General features: G+C 46.2%; 1 protein-coding gene across 1 annotated transcript in view; it reads right to left on the reverse strand.

The window, feature by feature from the left end:
- Positions 1 to 21,956, reverse strand: part of TNR (tenascin R) — an 83,563-nt gene extending 61,607 nt beyond the window's left edge. The window contains exons 1-6 of the mRNA XM_049633999.1: positions 21,458 to 21,956; positions 18,487 to 18,963; positions 12,188 to 12,451; positions 8,804 to 8,919; positions 6,276 to 6,426; positions 908 to 1,177 (exon numbers count right to left, since the gene is read on the reverse strand). Coding sequence (XP_049489956.1) covers positions 908 to 1,177; positions 6,276 to 6,426; positions 8,804 to 8,919; positions 12,188 to 12,451; positions 18,487 to 18,963; positions 21,458 to 21,956 — 1,777 coding nt within the window. The remainder of the gene's footprint in view (positions 1 to 907; positions 1,178 to 6,275; positions 6,427 to 8,803; positions 8,920 to 12,187; positions 12,452 to 18,486; positions 18,964 to 21,457) is intronic.
- Positions 21,957 to 25,422: the final 3,466 nt, after the last annotated feature.

A 25,422-nucleotide genomic window follows, 5' to 3' on the forward strand; every position in this document is an offset into this window, starting at 1 on the left:
CTTTGATGTGTGACCTCTCCAGGGCAGAGATGCCAAGATTGAGAATCCGGGTCAGAGGGAGACTCGCTATCTGATCCCAGCCCCTGTTGACCCAGTGAGAGTGCTGGGAAGGCCATCTTCGGATGGTGCCTGTCCCATTTGTCCCCAAGCTGGCCAGCCTGACGGGCTCCAAGAGAGTCCGGGAGCAGGTCACCGTGAGGTCCGGCCTTTGCAGACTGTGGGTGAAGCTCTTTCAGAGTCCTGATGGCCTTGGGAAGGGGGGTGGTCATCACCGCGAGGCAGGTGGGCCTCCTGCCGTCTGCTGTGTGTGGGAGCAGACCTCCCATTCGCCTTCTTGCTAGTGCTCGTGAACGGCAGGATGGGTCCCAGAGCCTCAGGAGGAAGGTCTGCTGCTGTCCACACAAGGTGGGCTTTGCACAGCTCCGTGGGGTGCCAACGTGCTGTGTAGTTAGTATGAATTTATAGAGTTATCACAGTGCCAGCAAATAGCAGCAAAGGACCTCGAAGGAGGGCACCTTTCCTAAACTCGCACAAAATTGTCATTTGGGCCAGCGGTCTGGATGTGTAAGTCCTTTCAAGACAGACTTTTCATTCTACAAAGGAGATACCTGAGAGCTGTGGAGAAGAGTCTTCGATCAGGTCATGGATCTGGCTGGTGGCCGAGGCAGGACAAGCACCCAGTTCTCCTGAGCACCGGTGCACTGTGTCCCTCTGTGCTGTCACATAACTTCGCCGACCCCCCCCCCCCCACACACACACACCTTGCTCCCTTCTTGCAGTTTCTGTGATAACATGGTGCCTGGGCAATGTCACCTCACCCCCTCAGTACCCTTCTTGCCGCGATGACGGCACCAGCCAGGTCAACCCCCTCTCCCTCCCTGCGCGCACCCCCCCCCCCCAAGCCTACCTGTTGTGAACTGGGTGGTCGTGGACTGGCTCTCGTTGGTCCCACGGATGGCACTGACCCACACCTCATAGCGGGAGCCGGGCCGCAGGGCCTGCACTGAGTATTGGCTCAGTGGGGGCTGGAGCCGGAAAGTGGTCTTCCCGCCTTCCCCGCCCACCAAGCCATACTTCAAGAGGATGAAGTCGACTTTGGCTCGAGGTGGGGTCCACTCCACGAAGGCCACGGTGTCCGAGACATCTCGAACCAGGATCTGTGTTGGCCCATCAATGACTGAATGAAAAGGATCAAATAGAAACAAGAGTTTGAGAAGTGGGTGTTTGAAATCAGCTCTCTCCTTTCCTCCTTCTGTTAACTTGATCAGTCAAAGAGAGGATGGGTGTTATTATCCCAATTTATAGATGGGGAAAATGGGACACAGTAAGATGAAATGGGTTTTCCTGAGGACACATAGAGGCAACAGGGGAAGTGACATTGGAAGTCAGATCCCCTGAATCTTGCTCTCACCAGGCTACGGCTTTTCTGTGCTGTCACTTCCTCATTTGGGCAGGGGAAGGGTACCTATTGCTTGAGGCCAGCACAGCTTCCTTCTGGAGGTAATGGGAAAGAGAGCTGAGAACTGTGCTTCTGGTATGTTTTTCTGCCCTTCTCTTTCTTTGAGCCCTGAGGAAAGATCTACCAAATCATCAGCCCCATCTAAACATCTGAGACTTCCAACTCAGTTGCCAAAGGGGGTATCATGAATATCCAAAAGATATGCTTGCTCAGCCACACCTAGAACTCAGTCAATCCAGTTGCTAAGTCTATACCACAACCCAACAGACATTTGTATGTGTGGACATAAAACATGCCTTCTGGGGAAACTTGCTTCTCTGGGGAAAAAAAAAAAAAAGAACTCACTTTAGGAATAGTATCTTGTAGGCTATTTTTTCCCATCTGTTCTTGCATATTCCTGAGCTAGGAGGGCACTTCACACACGGGAAGTCCCTCAAGGTTATTTAGCAGCGTATGTCCCTCCTGAGCCCTGGCCTCTGGCACTGAGCAGTGGAGGGGAACATCACTGTGGGGTGGTGTGAACTAGAAAAGCTGTTTGGTTTCCTAGGGTGCCCACTGTCCATGGTTCCAGCACCCACTTGGGGTCCTCTTCATATTGAATTAGTGGTGGGGTAGAGAAAAGGGAGAGAATGTAGAATGGAAATAGAAAAAGAAAGAGCTTAGTGAGGACAATAGAGAATGGTGTTCTCAACTCCTCATGGTAGTTCCGCAAGGCCAATGTGTCCTTCTTGAATTACTCATTATCTTCTCAAAGAGTAGTCCCAGCTTCCATGTTTGCTTTTATAATATGACTACACTTCTCTGGCTGGAGTTGATTAATATTAATATTAGTATTAATGTTCTTCAAGGATTTGGAATTGGAACCAGAGACTCAGGTTCTCTGGTTAGCTGCTTTGGGACCATGGAGAGCCAGGGCTGGTGTGGCCATTGTCTACCATATTCACACATCAATGTGTGAATGATTTAGAGAGGGAGACAAAAAAGGTGGGGAGGTGGTTAGAGAAGGAAGAGGGTGATTTATAATAAACACATATTTAGGGGGCATATTGTCACTTCCTAACACAAAGCTCCAAAAACCTTTGGAATTTCCTAAGTGATGAGAGTGATAATGTCTTTTGTTATGTTAATGAGGCGAGGAAGGGGCTGCCTGCCCAAGTAGTAAGCCATGTGACCTCTGGTCCACAACTGTTTCTGCCTGTGTAATGAAGCCTTCATAAAAACCCAAAGGGACTAGGTTCAGAGAGCTTCCATGTTGGGGAACCAGAACCACATGGTTCCACGTGCACCATGCTGGGCCCCAAATTTTTCAGGTCCTTGCCCTGTGTATCTCTTCATCTGGTGTTGATTAGTGTCTTTTAATATCCTCTGTAGTAAACAAGTAATCCAGCAAATGGATTTCCTGAGTTCTGTGAGCACCTCTAGCAAATTAATCAAATCTGAGGAGGGGGGTGGTGGGAGCCTGATTGATAGCTAGTTGGTCAGAAACAAAGGTAACAACCTGGACTTGAAGCAATTGGCATCTGAAGTAGAAGGCAGTCTTGTGGAACTGAGCCCTGGACCTGTGGAATTTGCTATTGTCTCTGGGTAGATAGTGTCAGAATTGCATTGAATTGTAGGATGGCCATCTGGTGTCTCAGAGAATTTCTTTGTGTGGGGACCTCTATCTTCAACACACACACACACACACACACACACACACACACATGCTGGAATTGGTGCAGAATTTTAGGAACAAATATACATAGAGAAGCAGAAATGAGTGACTGCGTGGAGACAGAGAGAGTAACCTGAATCTGACTTTCCATTTTCTGGTTCTCGTTTTTTTATGACACCCAGATGCATTCTGGTCCTAGGGTTTTAGAAGATACTCTTTGTCCTTCCAGTAAATATTCTTTTTTGCTTTAGATAGTATAAGAAAGTTTTTCTTTCTTGTTCCCAGAGAGTCTTGACTAGGACTGTTTTTTTAAAACCAGTCCACACTGGACCACCTCCTACTGTCTCCAAAATGGAGCGTCTCCCTCAGGATGGACTCAGTCTGACTCTGGGCTTCTCAATCAGGACATTTCCCTGGTCACTCCACCCTCTTTCTGGGTCTAGCCCAGTCCTGTTCTCTATTAACCAGCTTAGGATTTTTGGCTTAGCATCCACCAAAATGAAAATCACCTGGCCATTTTGTACCACCTGGCTTGGAGTTCAAATGAAGTTCTGTTTTTCATATTTGGGGTAATAATTATTTAACAGAACACATCCAGATGTTTTCAGCATGCTGAACTTAATGGTTTCAGGTAACTTGGACCCTTTAAATTTAATTTAATAGTGAAATGGGAGAAATGGTCTTCTAGCTGCTGTATAAGCATAAAGCCTGAAACCTGAAACATAGATACTCAGGAAATGGGTGTTGAGTAAAAGGAATGAGTGAATATTCTCTGTGTCCATGTGAAAGAAGGGGAAGCATTTCAAAGAGCTGGAGCTTCTTGAGAAAAAAGAAAAGAAGATGTCAGAGACTCCGATGACCATGTAAGGCTTTGGTCCTCCAACTCTTTAAATCTCCAAGACCCTAATCAGAGTGGATTGTCCATATTAGTGTATGATCTGCAGCACAAATCTGGCTCTAGCTGCAGGAGGTCTTATAATTTGCATTCCCCAGAGGGCCTGCCTGGAAGAGAAGCCAGTCTGAGTGTCTATGAGGACTCAGAACTTCACAGGAGGGGGTTGGTGTAGGTCAGACCTTAGCAGAAGGAAATAATTAAATAATCGTTTCCTGAAAACAGCAGACAGGGTTTGGAGACAGTCATCTCTTCTGTAGCCACTCTTGGATTCTGCCCTTCTGTTGGCCACTTAGTAGTGGTGTCTTGATTCCAGTCAAGTTGGTATCAGCTTGCTTTCAATTAAGTCCTAATTTCTGAACAAACACATGTTCTACTCAAAAAGTAAACTGGAATAAATATTTTTCTTTCCATTTCTTCATGACTCGGTACACAATGCCAAGCTATTAACTAGGACATTTTTCTTAATTGAAAAAAAAAATGTGCCTAACGTTACCACAGATTTTTAAATCTGGAATTTGAATCTTAGGGAGCTTCCAAGCCAAAAAATATGGCAAATTTTGCAAAAATGTGGTTTGAGTAGAAGACTGAGGCAGAGTTAGACTATCTTCCCCAAGTGTGGAGGAAGAACTTTCTACAGCTGTAATGCTCTTCTCTGCCCTCTTCTGAACCATCTTCTTTGTCTAGGCTTTTGTTTTCCACTCATGCTTGCTTCATATCAGTTCAGAGGAATGACTGGGGGACCTGAAACTTTCCATCCCAGAGGAAGAGCACATGTCATGAAATGTCAGGTTCCAGCATCACCTTTGGGATAGAGTTGTGGAAAAGCTCTAGTCACTGGCGTCTGAAGAAATTTCTACAGAGTACTTTTAGGTTTTGTGGCTATGGAGTAGTTTCTTCTAAAACATGTTTGCAGTAGAACAGTAGTTTTAAAGCCTTTGTTGGGGAAATAATACTCTTTTCTCTTAAATAACAAAATCTTAAATGACTATACAAAATACAAAACACGTGGCACTGCCTTGGTTGGAGGGTGTGTTGGGCCTGGGTGTGGGTGTGATCAGAGGCTCAAATCTCCCCTTCGTCCTTGCCCTGAGCCACTGCCATGGAGCCCCAGTGCTCTAATGGAACATAATCTAATGCCACAATAGTTTAAAACCAATGTTTTCTAGACTGAGCATAAGCCTCAGCACCTGATGCTATTTAGTTTGGATCTAATTAGCAAAGTATGAATCACCAGTCCATAAACATGGTCTCATTACATGGTGTTGTGGTTCCTCTTTCTGGCCAACTTGGCCTTTGTCCTAAACTCATGACTGGCTTTCTTAGGTGTCAGTGTGGGTTTATGAAAAATAAAGCTGTACCAATATTCCCCTATCTCAGTTTCTGTTAACTAAAAGGGGAAAATGCTTAACTTTCGAGTCTCAGCTCCCCCATCAATAAAATGAGAACCAAAAATGATACCAGATGCTATTTGTAACTTTTGAGAAGTTCTTGGGAAGGGCACATGCATATGCATCATATTTGTTAATTTACAGTATTAAAGTTGGCCTTCCTTTGTTAGCTAAGAAAACAAGAAGGCAAAATATGGCACAGGTACTGAATCAAATCTAGAGACAATGATCTTGCATAAGATTAACTGTGGGGATGAAATAATAATCAACTTAAGTCATCACCTTAAACAGTGACCCAACCCACACTTCCTGGTTTCGGATGATTTGTTTCCGCCTGCTCTCACTCCTAAGTGTGTTCTCTGAGTACGTGTGTATACACTGGGTATTGAACACTCACCTGCCATCAACAAAGTGCTAATCACTTTGTGTGCTTTTTCTGATTTAATTCTCACATCAACTCAAAGAAGGAGGTATTGTTGTTCATCATTAGAAAGTGATGGGAAGTTTGGGAAGGGTTGGATGACTTTCTCCAGATCTCACAATAGATAGGAGTGAGTTAGTTCTTGCTGGTTCCAAAGCTCAAGATACTAGGGGGTGGCAAACGAGGCCTCTTTAAGATCAGAAGAAATACACTGGAAATCTTAACAGAAAATTTCCCCCATAGAATACGCTCCCAGATTTCTGTGCTTGCAAGGATTGGCAGTAGGGAAGATGTTCAGCTAAGTATCTGGTAGGGTAGCTCTATCTCCAGGTACCCAAATCATCTTCAGCTCTGGGAGAAAACCTGGCACCCTCTGTCTCTCTACTTGGGCAATCTGCAGTCCTTTCTCCAGAGTGACCTAATGGATAGGCATAGGAAGAAGGTTTGGAGGCACTCACCAGTAGAGACGCTGGCCGAGGTAGGGGGGCTCCGGGCTTGCTCTTTCAGAGCCACCACATTGACAATGTATTCCTCCCCCGGCTTTAGTCCTGTCTGATTGAAGGATGTTACATCACTGGGGAGCTGTGCAATCACCCCTCCTTCATTATTCTGGAGGGTGGGAGGAAGGGAGAAGCAGAAAAAGCAGAAGAGAAAATCACCGGGAGGGAAAAGTGTGAAACATTGATGGCAAATTGTGAATTAAAACTGGGGCCCACATCTATTCTTGATGCTGACAGCTGAATATCTGGGGCCAGGAAAAAGTCCCAGTAGACTCAGTAAGAATCCTATCACTCTATGAGATTTGGCAAACAGAGAATCCATTTTCAAGAACATTTCTTTGGCCTTTCCTTAGTCTATTGAGTTTGCCAGTACAAATTGGTCATAAGGTGATGTCGATTTACTCTTGCCAAAGATTCAATGTTTGATGGTTACGGCTAACATCCATCAGATTTTTTGGCATTATTATGAACATGCCCTTGGCTCTTGAAAAGAGTATACTTGTGTCTGTGTGCGTGTCTGTGAACATCTTCACGTATACACAACATTTTTCACACTGAGACATTTTCAGTTTTTGAATGAGCTGAGCTATCATTTTGCTCTATCTGGAGTTTCTCATGGTGTTACACTGGATGCAAATCTGTCAATCTCTTGTTTTCCCTTCACCCAGATGAGTTAGGAGTCAGTGATACAACCAGCTATGAAGTACAAAGAAGAGAAAAAGAGAGCATGGAACAAAGAGTAACACAAAGAAGAGAGGAAAGAGACAAGTCGGTGGATGAGGAAATGAGAAAGATGAACCTGATGATGTTGGGTCCAGGATCATCTACCTATCTGTTGGCGTCTGTTATTATACATTTTCTATGTGTGTCCCTGGAAATGGAGGGGACAAGAAGACTCTTTGTGTCACTTCCCTTCTTCCCTATTCTTTGGACTTTGTTTATGTCCCCCTGGAGTGCCCTATATGTAATTTATAGCCATACCCATAAATCAGTGTGACACATGCCCCTCCGCCCCTTCCCCACCCCTCCTCCCTCAGCCAGTGGCGGCAACCTGCGGATCACACAGTTATTCTCTGTGGCCATGTGTTTGATCTTGGCATGCCCTGGCCAAGGTCTTATTTAGAATTTTACGTATTAGATATTAAACAGGCAAACCTAGCACAGGTTTGGGTTTTTTTTTCCTGCCTCAGATCAGGGTGATAGGATTCTCTCTGCCCTGTTATACACCCAGCTGCCTACCATACATACTTTAGTGGCCATGTTAATGCAGATAAGACATATAAGGAGGTATTTGTACAGAATGCCTGTTCAGATATATTTAGCTTGCTGCGACACTACATCCATCTAGAAGGAAAGTCCTGACTTGGTGGATAGAACCTTGCAATAGGTAGTGGAGACCTGGGTTCGTATTTTAAGCCTGCCACCAACCAGCTATCTAATGTTCTTTAAGTTTGCTGAGTTTTAATCCCTATAAACAAACTAGATGTAGGGGCGCCTGGGTGGCTCAGTCAGTTAAGCATCGGACTCTCGCTCAGGTCATAATCTCCCGGTTCGTGGGTTCAAGCCCTGTGTCTGGCTCTGTGCTGACAGCTCAGGTCTGGATGAAGGCTCAGACTTTGTGACTCTGTGAACTTGAGGCCTTTTGTAGCTCCAGCAGTCCATTCCTCGAAGAATTTTGAAGTAAAATGATGGTGAGATCTCTGTCTTGTTAGCCAAATATGTGTCATCTGTCATTGAGTCTGATGAATGACTGAAAAAATGCTATTTGATATTGAAAGATGAAGATGGGGATAAGGCACCTGAGTGAACATTATGCTCCCACGAGTGCTACAGTTAGGGAGGGTGTCAGTCGGGTCAACAAATTCTGGAAAACCAGAACTAGGCAGGCACCTCTGGCAATTTGGAAAAGTTTGTTCTAGATGAACAAAATAAAATACTTACTTCAAAGAATAGGAAGGAATCAGGATACCGTTTTAACTCAAAAACTAATAGCATAATTTGGTTAAGGGAAAAATCTTCTCAGTTAATATGTTACAAAAGGTGTTTTGGGGTTACGCCTCTGACCTTCAGAGACTGAGGCCACACAAGCTGACTTTTGGTGCATCTTCTGCATGGAATGAAGCTATGTGACGGGTTCAGTCTGGCTTTCCCTGTGTCCTAAAGAGAAGCCCCACAGTTTTGAAGCTTTGGTTTTCAGACTCGCTAAAATCATAGCTTGCCAAACCCTAGAGCTGAGCAGAGAGCTGGGGCCTGGTGGCTGCTTCCCACATCCTGTCTTCCAAGGCCAGGCTGGTAGGCTCAGGGCCACTCTTGCTAGTCAGTCCCCACCATGCTTTTGTGAGCCCAGACACCACAAAGGTCCCTTTGTATCCTCAGTGTCATGGAAAGAGGTATTGGGCAGTGTTCTCCTTGAAGCCCCGGATTCCAAGTTGAGGGTACGGATACTCCACATAAGGCTGGTTAGCAGTGTGACAGATGGGCGTTACCTTTGGAATGAAGCTGATCTCCCATCCATCGAAGGAGAATGAGAAGGGCTCCCATTGCACCTCTACAGTGGTCTCCGTGATCGTCTTGAAGTGTAGCCCTTGAGGGGTAGAGAGATCTGGAACACAGCAATGTGGGTGACCATGTCATGGCTGTCCCTGGCAGGGACAGAGAGCATCACCTGGGGCTTTGCCTGGGTACAATCCCTCCACACCACGGGTCTGCTGGGCAATCTCAATCTTACGACAAACACCGTGGGTCCCACGTGCAGGACTGGCCTGCTCTGTCGTGGCCCTGGTGCCGCTCTGTATTGGTGAATGAATACCTGAGTGAGCTTAACAAATCATCTAATAACTACTTTTTAAATGCTTTCTATTGCATAATAGGTGACCAAAGACACCCTTTCCTTTCCTTACTAATGTGGCAAACCTTGGTATTTAATATGATGCCTTTCTCAGAGAATTTGAACACTACCTTTGGAGGCTCTAAGGATTCCTGAGAGGCAATAAAATGTCTCCATTTCACACCCGGGAAGAGAGGTACAGAGACGGTTGGCTAAAGATGTGGAGCAAGCCAACTTCAGAATAAAGACTAGAACGCTTTTCTTGGTCATCTGACGGGCAGTCTGTGTATTCTGCTTAGCCCACATCACCAAGTCTCGGATGGTCTAAGAGTTCCATTTCACATACACAAGGAAAACAGAGGCACACACATAGGACAATGGCAGACACTGGGAATTTGGCTCTCATTCCACTGTCTCCCTCTTTTCTCTGGTTCTCCTTCATTATTTGTCCCTTAGCTCCCTCAGTCACCTTTGCCTCACTTATCTTGTTTTTAATTCCTTTTTTAATCGCCCCCTATCTGACCCCCATCCGCACACACGCACACGCACACACGCACGGGCATGCATAGGTTCCGTGAGGTGGAGCTATGCCTGTCCTAATGGAGTTCCAATTACCAGCCCTGAAATACGGCAGCATGACTTTTCTCAGTTCTCCAGGGAGCCTGCTCCCATTTTAGCTTTGCCTCTCGTGGGATATTCCATTGGAAAACTGATAGATTCTCATCCCTCCTGTTTGGAAGCTTCCTCGGTGCTTCTGGGTTGAAAGGCAGGTCTGATTCTGAATCCACTCGAAGGCATGTCAGGTGAGTTTACATGATTTTGTCCTTGTCACCTGGGAGCTTGCCTGAGGGGATGCCCTGAATTGACATAATAAACGCCGTGGGGGATGGAAACCTCATCACGGTGTGTGCACGTGGACCGGAGAGGAGACGCCTGGGAGTCGGGCCAGCCACTTGCTGTGGTGACTCATCCCGGAGCAAGGTGGGAAAAGCGGCAGATGGTGACCTGCCTCTCTGCACAATCATTGCAGATATTTAAAACTGGTTCTCAGGCACCAGAGGAATTAAAAAAAAAAAAGGTCAAATATAAACAGAGATAATTATAGGCATATTTACAGAGTCGGCATTCATAGGGGGAATCCAGTATTCTAACAAGATCTCTGTCACCTGCAAAGCAAGGGGATGGGACGATTTCTTGCATTCTTTCCTCTCTGCCTGTCCCTGTCCTTCAGAGTGTGATTCAAGTCCGTGAAACCTTCAAGACCTTCTCTTTTATCTTTGACCTCTCCTTTCTCTGAACTTCCATGGCATTTATTATCCAAATACCATCTTGTCCTTTGGGACCTACATAAAATGGACTGAGATCTCTTATCCCTTATTTGGTGATAGGTCCTATTTACTAACCCAGGGGCTTCTGTTTCATGGTTACTATCTTGTTCCAGTTTCCTGCTACCTCTAAAATCTCTGTGCAACGTAGTAAAAAGCATTTGGTCTTTGTCCCTGATTCTTGGCACACAGCTCCTAAAACTTTTGGAATCTCCAGAGCGATAAGAATATCTTTTGTATGATTGTGAGATAGCTAGATAGCTGGTTTCCAGAAAAGCCATGTCACGATGTAAAAGATCAGAACCTTCAACCCATCTTCCAACCTCCAGGGAACAGGGAGATGCGCTGGAGACTGAGTTAATTACCAATGGCTGGTGATCAATTCAATCGTGCCTACATAATGAAACCTCCACAAAAATCTCTAAATATCAGGGTTGGGAGAGTTTCCAGGTCGGAGAACACGCTGAGGTGCTGGGAGGGCGAGGTGGCCAGGAAGCCACATGGAAGCCCCCCCCCCCCAACCCCCCGACCCCTTGCCCTATGCATCTCTTCATTTGCTTGTTCCTGAGTTGTATCCTTTATAATAAAGCAGTGCTGGTAAGTCAAGCACTTTCCCGAGTTCTGTGAATTTCTAAGGAGTTGTCCAACCCAAGGAAGAGTTGCGGGAAACTGTTGTGGGCCAATCAGAAGTGCCGGGAACAACTTTGGACCAGTGACTGGCACCTGACCGGGCAGTTCTGTGAGATACAGGCCCTAACCTGTGGGATCTGATGCTAACTCCAGGTAGATGACGTCAGAATTGAATGGAATTGGAAGTCACCCAGCTGGTGTCTGAGAGTTGAAGAAGCAGTATTGGAAAAAATGATTTAAGAAATCAGAGGTGTCTAAAGAAAAAAAAATAACAGTGCCTTTGTTTCTTCTCCTCCTCCTCCTCCTCCTCCTCCTCCTTCTCCTCTTTGATGTAGCCAATGTTAATACTTGGTATGCAAGCTTTTAAAAATTTTCTGTGCTTAAATAAAATACGTGTAAAACACAGATATGCACCTATAGGAATTTCTCCCTGTTCTGGAGAAAAAAGAAAAGCTCTTGCTTATGGAGAGCAGTTTAGCTGGCCTCTGCCTCTGTCTCCACCTCTCTTTCTCTCCACTGAATCTTTCTAAACTATGCTCTGGAGCTTTACCTTTTATAATCAAGACGGACTCTATTTTGCTAAACAAAAGACCATGAAGAAATTATGCCACTTCTCTCTGAGGAGAAGTGGGTGTTGTCAGTGTGGTTTTAAATAAGATTTTTTTCCCCACTCTGCTATACACTTACCATCTGTAACATACCATTTAGCACTTGCTTATTATACATCCTATTTCATATCTCCTCGTTTTGAATCCCTAACTAGATTCAAAGTCTGCATAAGTCTCGTACTTTCTTTGACTTCTAATCAGACTCAAGCTTATAACAAGTCAGAACTCAATAATTGGTTTTTGTCCTTTTGGTTCTATAATTGATGGGAGCTGCCTGCATTTGGAAATTCTCTTAATCGGAAGTGCCTTTTTAATGATTTACCCTTTACTAAGTGGATCACGTTGGAAGCCCTTTTCCTCAAGAGCAATGATTATTGCAGGCATCCCCGAAGAATTTAGAAAAGACACTGCTATCATGAATGCCCATGATCTCATGTAGGAGAAAAGAAAAATGAAGTAGGATGGGGAAATGTTACGTACGGGTGGCCACCTTGGCAGTGATGGGAAGGCTGAGGATGTTGCTAATGACAGCGTAGACGCTGATGTTGTAGGTGAGACCTGGCTCCAGCTCCGTGATGGTGACACCACTCCAATCTCCAGGTACCCGCCGCTGGAGCTGGAGGCCCCCCAGGGCCGTCGGCTGGTAAGAGATCACATATTCCGTCACTGCCATCGGCCCGTCCCATTCCAGCTCAATGGACCTGTCGCTGATACCAGCCACTCGCAAGTCCTCTGGAGGGGCAACTACCGGGAGGCAATACACAGATAGCATGAGCTCAGAGGACTGCCTTCCCCATCCTGGACTCAACTCTCTTCCTCACATCTCACCCCACATGCCTGTCTGTATGTTCTACTCCCCTCGCTGGCCTTGAGTGATTTGTAACTCCCTTTTGTTGGCTTTTCTGTGCTCAGTATTTCTATCTCCACGGGGCCCTGAGTGAGTGGTATGCTGGAGCCTGCTCTCGCTGGCTTGCGAAAGTTGAATGTCAGATCTTCAGGAGTTTTTCAAGACAGCTGTTACACAGAGCCATCGTTAAAGATTAAACTTTATAAATTTACAATTAAGTGAACTGTATTAAACACAAGGTAATAAATACTCAAAACTCGTCCCTTTCAACTTATTCCACTAAGTTTTACTCTTATCTACGTCCTTGAGGTGGTTTACATGTGTTGTCCCCTCTCTGGTGGAGATACTGTATAATTGCATTCTACTGCAAAACTGTTCCCGACCCCATGTTTAGTGATGTATGTCATGTTGGTGTTTTGAAATTGGCCGTGGAAGGAGTATTTCCACCATGGACACTGGCAAATTCTACAAAGCCAGGTTTTTAATTTTTTCCCTTAGAGAGTTAGTTGTTACATATTTAACAGCACACAGCTGGCCAACGTTTCTGGTAGTGTAATAAGTATATGTCACCAGATTACCCTGGGGACCAATATTTGATTTGGCAAGTGGGAATAAAGGCTTATGCCTGGTTATCTTACAAAATATAAGAAGCCAAAACAGTAAGTTCTGGGTGCCATGGACCTATGAAGGCCTTCAAATGCTTTATCGTATTATTTTCCCTTTTAAAAAGAGACTGTTTAAGATTTGAAAGAAATGTAACTTGTGTTAAACTAATTTTATTAGCCTTGATCTTGGGGATGATGATAAAGAGGCATTCTTGAGGGCTTTGCTTTTTCTCTCTTGTTCCACTTCTCAAATGTTACTCAAAGTATCACCCAAGAATAAACCTCACTGAAATAGTCTTTCATGTATGGTTCCCTTAGGAAGTGAAGACGCACCACTAGCGTATTAAATAATTGAACCTTTGAGCCCAATTGGGGGGTGTGCCTGTCATGGGACCTGCCCAGAGATTAAATTTAAAAAAATTGGAACGATATTTAAATCATTGTAATTAACTCATAAATTTACATGTAGTGAAGACTGTAGTTAGCTTATGAGTTGCCGTTGGCTTTGAGCCTCTCCTCTGAATGTTCTCACTCTTTCACCTCCACAAAAGCACAAGGCTGAGCCAGCTGCCATTCACAGGATCATGTGAGTGGGGAGCACTCTTGTGCTCACACAGGTGCCCCCAGCTCCTCGGCAGAGGCAGAGATAACTAGCCCTTTAACTCAGACTCATGGGATGGAAATTAGGAACATATATTTGCGGTGTTTGGCATTTGCTTTGACTGTTTTTTCCCCAAACTATTCATTGTATAAAACCATCTAGAAAGCAGAGCTCTCTCTGATTGAAGATGGCGAATGCTGACTGAAACAAAAAAATCATAAACATTCGGGTTTTTTTTTTCATTTATAAGACCAAATACATGTAAATGAGATTTCAATAATTAAACTTCAAACGATCATTTATAAGCTCATATCATTTCTAATGCTGACATTATTAAAGCTTTGAAGGGCTCTGAGATCTTTGGGATAGCCCGTGTGATGCACGCCAGCCCCTGGACCAAGGCAAGATGGATTTATATATAGAATGTGTCAGTGCTTTGCATGATTATACTGAGCATTTATTGTATCCTAGGCACAATGCCAACCATTCTTACTCGGATTATCCCATTTCATTCTCTTACCAACACTATGGGACAGGTATTATTATCACTCCTATTTTATAGATGAGGAAACAGGCTCCCACAATCAGCAAACATAGAAGCTAGGATTTGAATGAGGCATAATGGTTCTAGAACCTCTTAGTCAGTAAACAATTATCACTCTACATTTGCCCAGGATTTCCCGGTCTATAAAACATGTTCAGACACACCATCTAAATGAAATGTTAAGAAGTCCTTTAATGGCAGCCTTATGAGCTAGATTGGGTAGATATAACGATCCCAACTTTATAAGTGGAGAAACTGAGACCCAGGTTAAGGGACTTGCTAAAAATTCAGAGAGTTGTGTCAGAATTGGTTCTCAAACCCATATCTTCCATACCTAGCATTCTTTCCCCTACAATCTGTAGGACAGGTTACGGATTGTGCCAGATGCCTTTTTTCATTTATACACAGCCATCTAAAGTAAATTGCAGTAAAGGAGAGTTCAGACTATTCTTTAGGACATGAATTCTGGATTGGTGCTTATCCTAAAGGTAAGAAACTTATTTTAAAAAGGATTCTCTACTGCTTGCCTCTTGCGATCCAACACAACTGATTCCAAATTGCCTAAGTGGGACTTCTCCTGTCATAGTCACAGAAATGGCCATTCCAAATTTCAGGTCATCAATAACTCCTAGAGTGCTTGGGGCGAGTCAGTGTATTCCTTTTTGGTTCATTCTCCCAGAAAATAAAACGAATAATGATCCAAGCAGAGAATTTTGGGATTTTAAGGTAAAAGGGGAGTATAGAAGGATTTTTGATCTTGACAGCTTAACTTGGCAAGTTTTTTATCTTGAGACCTGAGCCTGGTGGCAAGCACTGCCTTCACTTGTGATGAGAAAGCAGCAATGGTGTTGTTTGTGGTGGAAGGTACTCTTGGGGGCCGTGGCTCAATGGAAGAAGCCAAGACCACCACCATTCGTTCTATGCCTTAGCGGCAGCCATGTACTGGGATGTCAGTAATTCTCCTAAAATGAAATGGTACTGAGCTATTAAAAAACACTGTGGAACAGCCATATGCCTTGATTCAATGAGTCTGGGATGGAAGCAAAATGTTCGTGGTCTTACTTTCTTTGGGATTCTGACTTCGAACTTGGGGGAAGAGCAGACAATTAAAAAGGAATGAACTGTGGCTTGAAGAATCAGAGTTGCTTATCCGCAAAGATTCCATGCCGTTGACTTTTTAGATCTTGCCTCAGTTGTGCACATATGTGGTGAGAGCAGTTGGAATTAGTTCCACGAAGTGTCTTGCTCCAAGGAGCGAGTAATTTCAGGTACCAAAGGTTGGCTGGCTGCAGTGCAGGCAGAGGCAGAGGCTGACGTTGATGGATCTCCGCAGGTCTGACTGAAGTCCAGGGAACAGCAATCTGGATTGTTTCAAGTCCCTGCTCTGGTGGTTCTTTAATCCTGCTGACTCATGGGGAGTTTTGGCCAGCTCACTGGACAGATCCTGTGCTAACCTCCTTCACTGGGGGCAGACGTGGACAAATAGTTTAACATGCTTCTCTACCCCACCTCTAACACCTTAAAAACTCATTTGACAGGGTTCAGCTTTCCTATCAAAAGATTATTTCTTTATGTATGTGGCTCTTAAAATTTTTATTTTTCAATTCCGCTCTAGTCAGCAGCCTGGAGAGGATTAAAGAGTGCTAGAAGTTGGTAGGAGACCAGGGTTCTCATTCTTTCTCCGCCATTAATTAGCGGTCTGGCTCTGGAAAAATCTTTCTGTCTCTCTGGACTGCTGCTTTTTAAATTTGTAACATGAGAAGCCCAGTGTAGCTTCTTTCTACGGCCTGTTTTGAGTGCTCATATTCATGCATTTTTTTGTTCTATTATCTTTACACGGCCAGAGAACAGAGGCAGAATGGTTGAGATTTTGTCCCATGGCATGCTATGAGCAAAGATCAAGGCTCAGAGTCAAATATAGTGGCCTTGTTGACACTATTCAATTGTATCCAAGCTCTAGTGGTCTAGCGGGGCTCAGAATGAAGCCCACACAGTGGGCAGCTATTTGCCATGGCCTTGCCAAAGAGAAAAGAATGACACGTGCAGAGGTATATTTTGTGGCTCTCCACGAGCTCACCTTCCTTGTTCTCTCTCCTGTCCTCGCTCCTGCTGGCAAAGGGGAGCAGTGACACTGTGATGTGTGCATCTGGCCAGAAATGGCAAACAGTGGGTAAATAGCCCCCTCTCCCACAGCCTTTTCACAAAGAGCAAGCAAAGTAGCACTTTAGATAATGACCTAGATACTTCTCTGGAAGAGACCTGTAGTGTTTGGTTTGAAAGGCAGGCATTGAGAGCAGCACCTCCTACAACGAGTGGTGGCTCCAGGGTTGCTATAGAAACAGGTGGAGGTTATGCAACTGTCCTTCCTCACATGCTTGGGGAACCTGTGAAGTAATTCATCTGGGCCTCCGGAAGTCTTCTTCAAACAGCACAGAGGTAACGTATTGGAGGTAACATGTGCTCATGGTTTGGAGTCAACCGAGCTGCGGTTATGCCAGGAGCTGCTGTGTCTTCCATGAGTGGCCAGGTGGGTTTATCTACCGTTCAGTCTGGATCCAGGGTCAGGTTAAGATTTTGTTTGCAAATTGACCCATTTCTGTAGACAAGCAGGGTCAAGAACATGGCAGGTATGTAGAGCCCAGCAAAGATCTACTCTGTTGAGAAGCATGTGGGCCACAGAATAGCCATCCATGGCAATGGCTCAAGCCAACCCTTAGCATCCTCTGATGGGGCTTCGTGGAGCCTCATCCTGTGGATGGAACCTAGGGCCATGTTTCACCCTCCCCTTCCCAGCGACTACTTACCAAAGTGGGATTTAAACAAAGGCTTAACTTAGTGATGAGGCTTAACTTCTGCTTGAATCTTCCTTTGGAACAATTGGTATAACAGCTATTTGTGTTTTTAGAAAGATAGTTCAGTAAACAAAATTGGGGGGCTAAATGAGATAATTGAATATGGAAAAAATGAAGGAATGTGAAAGATTCTTTTCCTTAGTAGTGTGTTATTGCCTTGCTTTTTTTGTTTTTTTGTTTTTTGTTTTTTCATTACTGCCATTGGTCTTTTGAGAGAATTTAAGTTGAAGTCACAACTGAGGGAACCTTGTCCAACTAGTCTGTTTATCTGGGTGGGGGTCCCTGGCAATGTTGAAGAACAAAAAGCTACTGAAGTTGACCTTCCAGGGGACAGTCCACCAGAAGGCTTAAAAACATTTGTTATGATTTTCATTTTTAAATCTTCCCAGTGGTCAATCGGAACCACTGTTATGGATTCGATCGTAAATGGAAAAGATCGAGATCAGTCACTTCACCTGCTACAAAAACAAAATGTATCAGCAAGAGTCACTGATTTAGTTAGAAGAGGATGAGCAATAAAAGTGAGATGATGAAAATAATCTGCTTTCAGGTGAAAAGAACTATCTCCAGTGAGATATTAATATTTTTCCCACTGCCGGATTTAGATGTTCATTTCAGGACAGCACCTTTGTATCAACTTCCACAAGGTAAGACTACAGATGGGGCTGGTTCCAATTCGCTCAATGTCATCTGGCACAAAGCAAGTCACAGCCTTTTAATATTCTGTACTAATTGGTAGAATGTGAGTTGTTGCTTGATGCTGTTAGGACTTTATTCCTGTTTACATTTCATTCCTTGCCTGTAAAGACTTTTTTTTTCCACGTGGACACTAGATCATTTCAGAAATGAATAACCGCTGGCAATACGTAAGTTCTGACATGACCAGAGTGCCTAGTGAGTCTGTGCAGTAGCATTGGGAAGGACGTGTCCCTGGAATATGGCAACAGGTGAGGGGATATTTTGGGGCAGGTGGAGCTCGTGGAAACCCCCTGAGTTAGAGAGTGGCCAGTCCCACGGTGTGGCCCTCTGCTTTCTTCTGCCTCAAGAACAGTGCAATGCTGCCACCATTATTACCATTGTCGTTCCAGTCGCAGGGGTAAGATCCAACTTTCAGCCAAACTTGACTTTCTTGATGCCTGCCCTTTCCCCCTTTAAATCTGCCTCATCAACTGTGACTGACTCAAGAAACCAGCTTTCTTGTAAAGCAAATGAGCACAGCCCAACGGGGAATTATTTTGCATGAAATACACCGTCCCTCCCATCTCTCTTCCCGCTTCCGGTGAGTTTGTCCAACGCCCCATGCAGCTCCACTTCCTACCTCCCTTCCTACCTGCCGAGCAGTCAGGGCCCTGGTAGCCCTCTTCACAGAAGCAGAGCCCCTCCTGGCAGTGTCCTCGCCCGCTGCAGGCGTTCAGACACCGCTGCTGGCTGCAGTCCTCACCCACGTAGCCCTCCTGGCAGAAACAGGTGCCATTGGTGCATATCCCCTTCCCCGAACAGTCCCCGGGGCACCTCAGCTCGCTGCAGTCCTTGCCCGTGTAAGGCTCTTCGCAGACACACTCCCCGTCCACGCAGAGCCCCCGGGAGCTGCAGTCCGTTGGGCACCGGAGCTCTGAGCAGTCGCCCCCGCTGTACTCGCTGTCGCAGATGCACTGACCGTCCACACACACGCCCCGGCTGGAGCAGTCCAGGGGGCAGTACGGTTCAGAGCAGTTCTTGCCGAACCAGCCTTCATTGCAGATGCAGCCGCAGGACTGGAGGCTGAAGTTGCCGTGACCGCTGCAGTGAGGGATATAGTCCAGTTGTCCTGCAACGGTCAAGGAGAAGGTCAAAGGGTAGCAGTGGCACCTCGGGTAAGTGGTGCCTGTGGGGGGGGGGGCAGGCAGAGACCTCCTCTCACTCTCTGGTCAGATTAGTGTTGCTGACAGTGAAACTTCACCCAGTTTGGTACATAACCAGTTGCATAAATATTTTCCCCCAGTCTGGGTTGCCCATGCCTCGCACCATGCCGAGGGCAAGGGTGAATGAGATCTGGCCCCTCATCCCCCAGGAGCTCACCTTCAGTGTGTCTTAGCTTGGATTTCCTAGAAGTAGTCCTCGGATGAGGACTCAGGTGACTCAAGGTGACTTACGAGAAAGTGCTCCCAGGAGAAACTGGTCAGGGAGAGAGGAAGATAAGGGAGGGAGGAGCCAAGCCACAGCCCAAGCCTGTGTGAACGGGCAGAGTCCTAGAGAGGATAACCTGGGTTTAATCCTTCAGGATGCTCCGGCCACAGGTCGGATGCAGGTCAACCTCATCATGGCTTAAGGGCTGTCCTGGGGTGGTATAAACGCTCACGCTCTTCCCTCGTCTTCTCGCGCAGGCCAAGGAGGTTCCCTCAGACCAAGGATAGTCCCTGACAAAGACGCCCAGGGGCTGGCTGTGGAGACTGATGGAGACCCAAGGGATATAGGCTGAGTGCTGAGTCTGAGACACAGGGTCATATGTGCTACAGACCCATCTTGCTCCCTCTTCTTCCCCACCCCCCCCATCTAACTACCTCTGCTCATTTATCACAACTCAGCACCAGGGTAACTTCTAAGGCTTCCCATAACTCCAGTCTCATTTAGTTACCGCTCACTGTGATCTTTTTGGATTTTACGCATGTCTCTGTCCTAGCCTTTACCACACTCTACAGTGGTTGATTTATCTGTCTAGCATGAATCAAATAAATAAACTAATTAAGCAAACACAAGCCCAGTACCTGCTTGGCATGCTTCTCTGCACTTGGCTCTGGGGACAAGTAAGTTATATCCTTTTTTAATTCTGCCACTTTACATAGTCCCATGGTCTGAAGGGACACCACACTGACATTGTTTCACACAATTCTTGCTTGTAGATTTTTCCACGTCTACCGGGGAGCCTGAGGGGAGGCTGGTAGAATGCCCACTTAGACGCTGCCCAGAGTTCATGTCCATGAACACCTATGACTTCCCCATATTCCTCAGCTCCGCTGAAAAGGCAAAGTAGCCTGAAAGTTCTCACTGAAGAACAGGAAGAATGGGAGGCTGAACAGCTAACTGGACTTTCTCTTCTCGTCTTCACAATTGTTTATTTACAGTTTCAGTTTTGGGGAGGCGAAAGAGGTATGAAAACCTGTGGAATATTTCACTACTCGAAAGCCTCCCCTAATCTTGGTATGTGTCTGCTACCCTCTGGACACGTGGGCCATCCAGCCCCGTTAAAGGTCATCCCTGCTGCCTCCTGCTTCTTCTCTGTGAAGGCCTTGACATATCAGACCCTGTAGAGGTGAAAACTGGAACCCAAGTCAGTAAAGAAAAATCCCTCTTCTCATCAAAGAATGAATGGCCTGGGTCTACGATACCTGCTGGATGAGAGGACTGAGCACAAAGGAAACTGACACAATTTCTATATATTCAGCGTCAGCTGATAACTGTTGCTTCCGTGGTGCTTACCGGCAGACAGGGTTTCACCAGGAGAGCCCAAATCTTATACTAAATAACCCCTGCCATTCTAGCGTAATCAGCATTGTTAGGTGGGGAAGGAAGGCACGGGTTAGTTCCAAAACTTGCTTAAACACCAGCTAGTAAGTAGCAGAGCCAGGGTTTGAACTCAGGGAGTCTGGCTCTGAAGATGTAATGACTTCTCCCAGAGAGGTCAAGTCAGAAATTTGTAAGTGTCTCTAGTCGGGAGTGGGTGAGGCGAGACGTAAATAAATCTCTTGGACACTCAGCCTTTGGGGGCGTGGAGTGAGCTCTGTGATTGTGTGTGAGTGTGTGTGTGAGCAGGTGTGTGTGTGTGTGTGTGTGTGCAACTGCACCTGCGTGTGTGTCTGTGGAGGGGGGCCAAAACCTCCATCTTGCCGGAGAAGACGGGGACAGGTCCTCCGAGACCTTAATGACTATCATTGACTCAGATGGGAGAGAGGCTGCGACAGAGAGAACAGAGGACCTGCATTCTCTAGTCCCGAGGTTAACATGGATAGGTATCAGTTCAACAGCCTGAGAAAACCAAAGATGAATGAAGACAGACATCAGATTCCGTGCTCGCCACAGAAGTTGCTGCGCTGAACCGATGTACCATTACCTGACACGTCCCTCCAAAATCAGGTTAATGTATTTCAAACCGGCTGAGCAGTGGAGAGAGTCCCTGCCCCGAATCCCCCGGGGAGTGACCGCATTTAGATCACCGGGACATACGAACAGAGAGCTGCAGACGAGGGCAGTTTTCCCTCCGTGGGTGCGCCGTCCCCCCTGTGCCTCTGCTCCCCTCCGGACACCCGTGCGCCCCCAGATCCTACCTGTGGCCGCGCTTTCCGGGCAGCAGTTGCTGTTGCACTGGTCCCGCAGCACCGACACCTCCCTTTCCAGCATCTCGATCCGGCTCAGCAGCTCCTGCAGCACCCGGGTGGAGCCGGCGCACTGGCAGGCCTTTTTGGGGAGGTTGATCCTGTGGGTGAAGGTGACCTGGCTCTCGTGGTCTGAGGTCTGGCCCGTGTACTCTGTCAATGCCTCGTCTTCGGCACTCACCTCCTGCTCGGCCGAGGCCTCCAGCCCCGAGGAGCAGAGGCTGTCCAGGGGCACGTTGATGTTGTACACGTGGTTGAAGACCACCGGCCGCTCTTTGCCGGAGGCGTTGTAACTGGCAACACCTCCTTCCTCCTCCACCGCCTGTCTCTGGGCCCTCTTGGTGGTGACCTCCAGCTGACACTCGGAAGGCTTGAGCAGGGAGCCCAGAAGGATCAGGTTGACCCCGATGAGCATGTTCTTCAGGACCACCGTTTCCCCGTCTACCCCCATCCTCTCGGCCAGAGCTCTGGGTTCGAGACCAGCCTGCAGCTCCCAGCACCGAGCTGCGGGAATCTGCAAGAGAAACCATGGAACAAGATGACCCCTGAGAGCTGTGCCAAGCGCCACGGCTGGGCACAATCCTACAAAGCTAAACAATAAGCAGTTAAGATTTTCCATGGGGAGGCTGGAAAGGGACAATGGCTACCAGGGTCAAAAAAAGCCCAGAGCTTTGTCGCCAAGGGGGAGGGATCTTCTGCTGAAGGACATCTTGATTTCCCAAAAGACTTATCTAGAATGTATGGGGCTGGCCCCCCGTGGTGGGCAAGTGGTCCCAGCAAAGAGGACCTGTGAGGACAGCCGGACAGACTGTTCCTCCAAGGATTGCTCCTTTCACATCTGGGTGAGAAGTAGGACAAAGGGCACCGTGGAGCCTCAGGCGCATCCTCATATTTTCCAACGTGTTTATTAGCAAGGGTCCCCGCCAGCCACTTCAAAATAACTTATTAACTCCTCTAAGCTCATGTATTCAATACAAGTTGACTTTCGAATAACCAACCAGGCAGATAATATAGTTCCAGGTAATTGTGGTTGTTAATAATCCTAGGGTACATTTGTGATTATCGGGGACTGTGTGAGCCGAACTTTCTTTTAATCTTCTCATTAGTTTAGTCCCGGTGCTTTGTGACCACAGGGTGCCTTTCTTCCGAGGTCCTGTTTAAATTGCTAAAATAATGCATTAGCTCCTCTGCTGATTACCTAGTCACCAAGAACCACAGAGAACAATAAATTTACTATAATGCAAATCAGTTTTACGGAAATTATATTTCTTTTTTATTCCCTATGTAAAAGAGGAAAGAGGCTTACAAAGTTTGGTTCTAAAGGTAGTGTTAGAGCTTCTAAGAAGATTAAAGACGGGAGGACGGGGTAAGGGTAGCTCTGACTCTGAGAAGAAGGCACAAAGGATGGCTAGTGCCATCTGACTGTGCGCAGTGTCCAGACTGCGCTGTGCATCCTGCACGGGATCTTCCTGGCCCGTAGGCAGCCCCACGAAGGGGCCCGGTGACTGTCCCCATCTCACAATGGAGGCAGTTCTGCCTGGAGAGGTCAGATTTGAATACGGGCCTGACTGATTCCAAAAGCTGTGATCTTGACTGCTGTGTTCCATCTCATTCCTTGAGAAGCATGTTCAATTCTCTGTCGTCTCTGCTGGAAATTGTGTTCACACTAGGATCTTCCCAGGAATATTGAAATTAGAAAGTTTTGCTAGGGTCAGGTCCAAGGTTCCTTCCTCTGTGAAGCCTTCTCTCACCTGTTCCCTCCTATCCCTTGCTCTGTTCCCCCACTGAGGCTAAGTGAACCCCCGCTCTCCTCGCGGAGCCCCTCTGACAGCATTTCTCACACTAGACCTGGGTTTCCTTTGCCTGTTTCTCCCCACCTGGACTGGTAAATCCATTCCGGTCAGACCATGTCTTCTCTGCAGCGTTTGACGTGCGCCTAGGGCAGCAAAAGTGCTCAGTACGTGGCTGTTGAATGAATGAGTGGACACATGGACGGGTGAATAAACAGATGAATTAATAAGTAAATGACCAGTGAGCAAAGGGTTGAATCATTCTCCAAGTTATTTTATCTCCTTCTATTATCCTCAAGTTATTCACTATTCTCGTCCATCCATTATTCTCAACTGAACAATGTCTGAGGGTTGATTTTGGTAGGAGTAACCTGTATTAGTGACTAGTGTAAAAACTATGTCTCAGGGCGCCTGGGTGGCTCAGTTGGTTAAGCATCTGACTTTGGCTCAGGCCATGATCTCACCGTTCGTGGGTTTGAGCCCCACGTTGGGCTCTATGCTGACAGCTCAGAGCCTGGAGCCTGCTTCAGATTCTGTGTCTTTCTCTCTCTCTCTGCCCCTCCCCTGCTGTTTCTCCCTCTCTCTCAAAAATCAATAAACATTAAAAAAAATTTTAAAACCATGTCTCATTATTCAGCCACCTTGATGTTATATACTGGACCATAACCTGTCCCTGTTTCCAATATGAAGAGGAAGCAGAATAGAGCTGTTAAGACCATGGACACTGGAGCCAGACTGTCTGGGTTCACACCCAGCTCCTTTGCTTTCTAGCTGTACGTAGATCATTTAGCCTCTGTGCCTCTGTTTTTCCATCTATAAAACAGGGATTGGGGCACCTGGGTGGCTCAGTTAGTTAAGTGTCTGGCTCTTGGTTTTGGCTCAGGTCATGATCTCACGGTTCGTGAGTCTGAGCCCTGTCGGGCTCCACACTGATGGTGCAGAACCTGCTTGGGATTCTCTCTCTCTCCCTCTCTCTGCCCCTCCCAGGTACTTTCTCTCTCTCTCTCTCTCTCTCTCAAAACACATAAATACACTTAAATAAAATAAAATGAGGATTATGGCAGTACCTCTCTTATAGAATTACAGTAATGGTTGAGTTATTATCTGTATAATGCTTACCTAGTACCTGGCATTCATTAAAATAATTGCTAATTATTCATTGAAATAAGTGTGGTTTGCAGACAAGTAGAATAATTGTTCTGACTCTTCCCCAATCCAAGGACTGCCCTGAAATCACTGGAACATGTGAGAAGTCTCCTCCGCTCATGGACAGCAGGAAAACCCCAACTTAGCACCCCCTTGTTCATAGAAGAGGGGAGGTCCTTGGAGTCATGTGGGAGGCGGTGCTCCACCGGTCACATCCAGATGAGCTACATCACCCTTGGGGATGGATGGAGTGACAGGTCTGAACCAAATTGCTCTCATTGCTGTCAGCTGTTTCCAAGCTCTCAATTCGAGGTGCTGCTTGCTTTCCATTTCCAGGTGCTCCAGCCGGTGCCTCCCTAGAGTGCCACTTGTGCCCTCCTGTCACCCAAAGCTTCCCAGAAACGGCTCTGCTATCAGTCATTGACGCTCACTCGTACGCTGAAGTCTGTCTCTCTTACTGAACTAGAGTTGGTCCGTCTGATCCATGTTGATATTGCTGAATAGCTTTCCCCCCCCCGCCCCCGGAAACTGTAGAATTGCCACCTAACACCCATTGCATTCAATACAGCTTTTTTGCACACGGTAGACACTCAATAAATAAGTGAAAGAAGAGATGATGTTATAAATGGAAAGGAAGGCGAGTGACAGGAAAATGAAGATGGAAAAATGTCAGGTCCTACACTTAGATCCAAAACAACTACAAAAATATTTATGGAGAGGAAGTTTGGCTTTATGTGTGAAAAACACTTAAGATCTTAGTCAATAACCAAACTCGCTATGAGTCAGTCAACACTGTGCTATTTGCAAGTTCCAAAATCTTTTAAATTTAAGCTTAATGAGTTAAAATACAGAAAATAAAGGACAAGCAAGGGGCTGTTTGGCTCTGTACTGCACTGATCACTGATCCCTTCGGGGTGGCCAGGATGTTGAAGGGACTCAGTCTCGTCACAGGGAGGAATTTGGCATGTGGGTCCAGAGCAG

Source organism: Panthera uncia, chromosome F1 (assembly GCF_023721935.1).
Source record: "Panthera uncia isolate 11264 chromosome F1, Puncia_PCG_1.0, whole genome shotgun sequence".
In the NCBI taxonomy this organism is placed as follows: domain Eukaryota; kingdom Metazoa; phylum Chordata; class Mammalia; order Carnivora; family Felidae; genus Panthera; species Panthera uncia.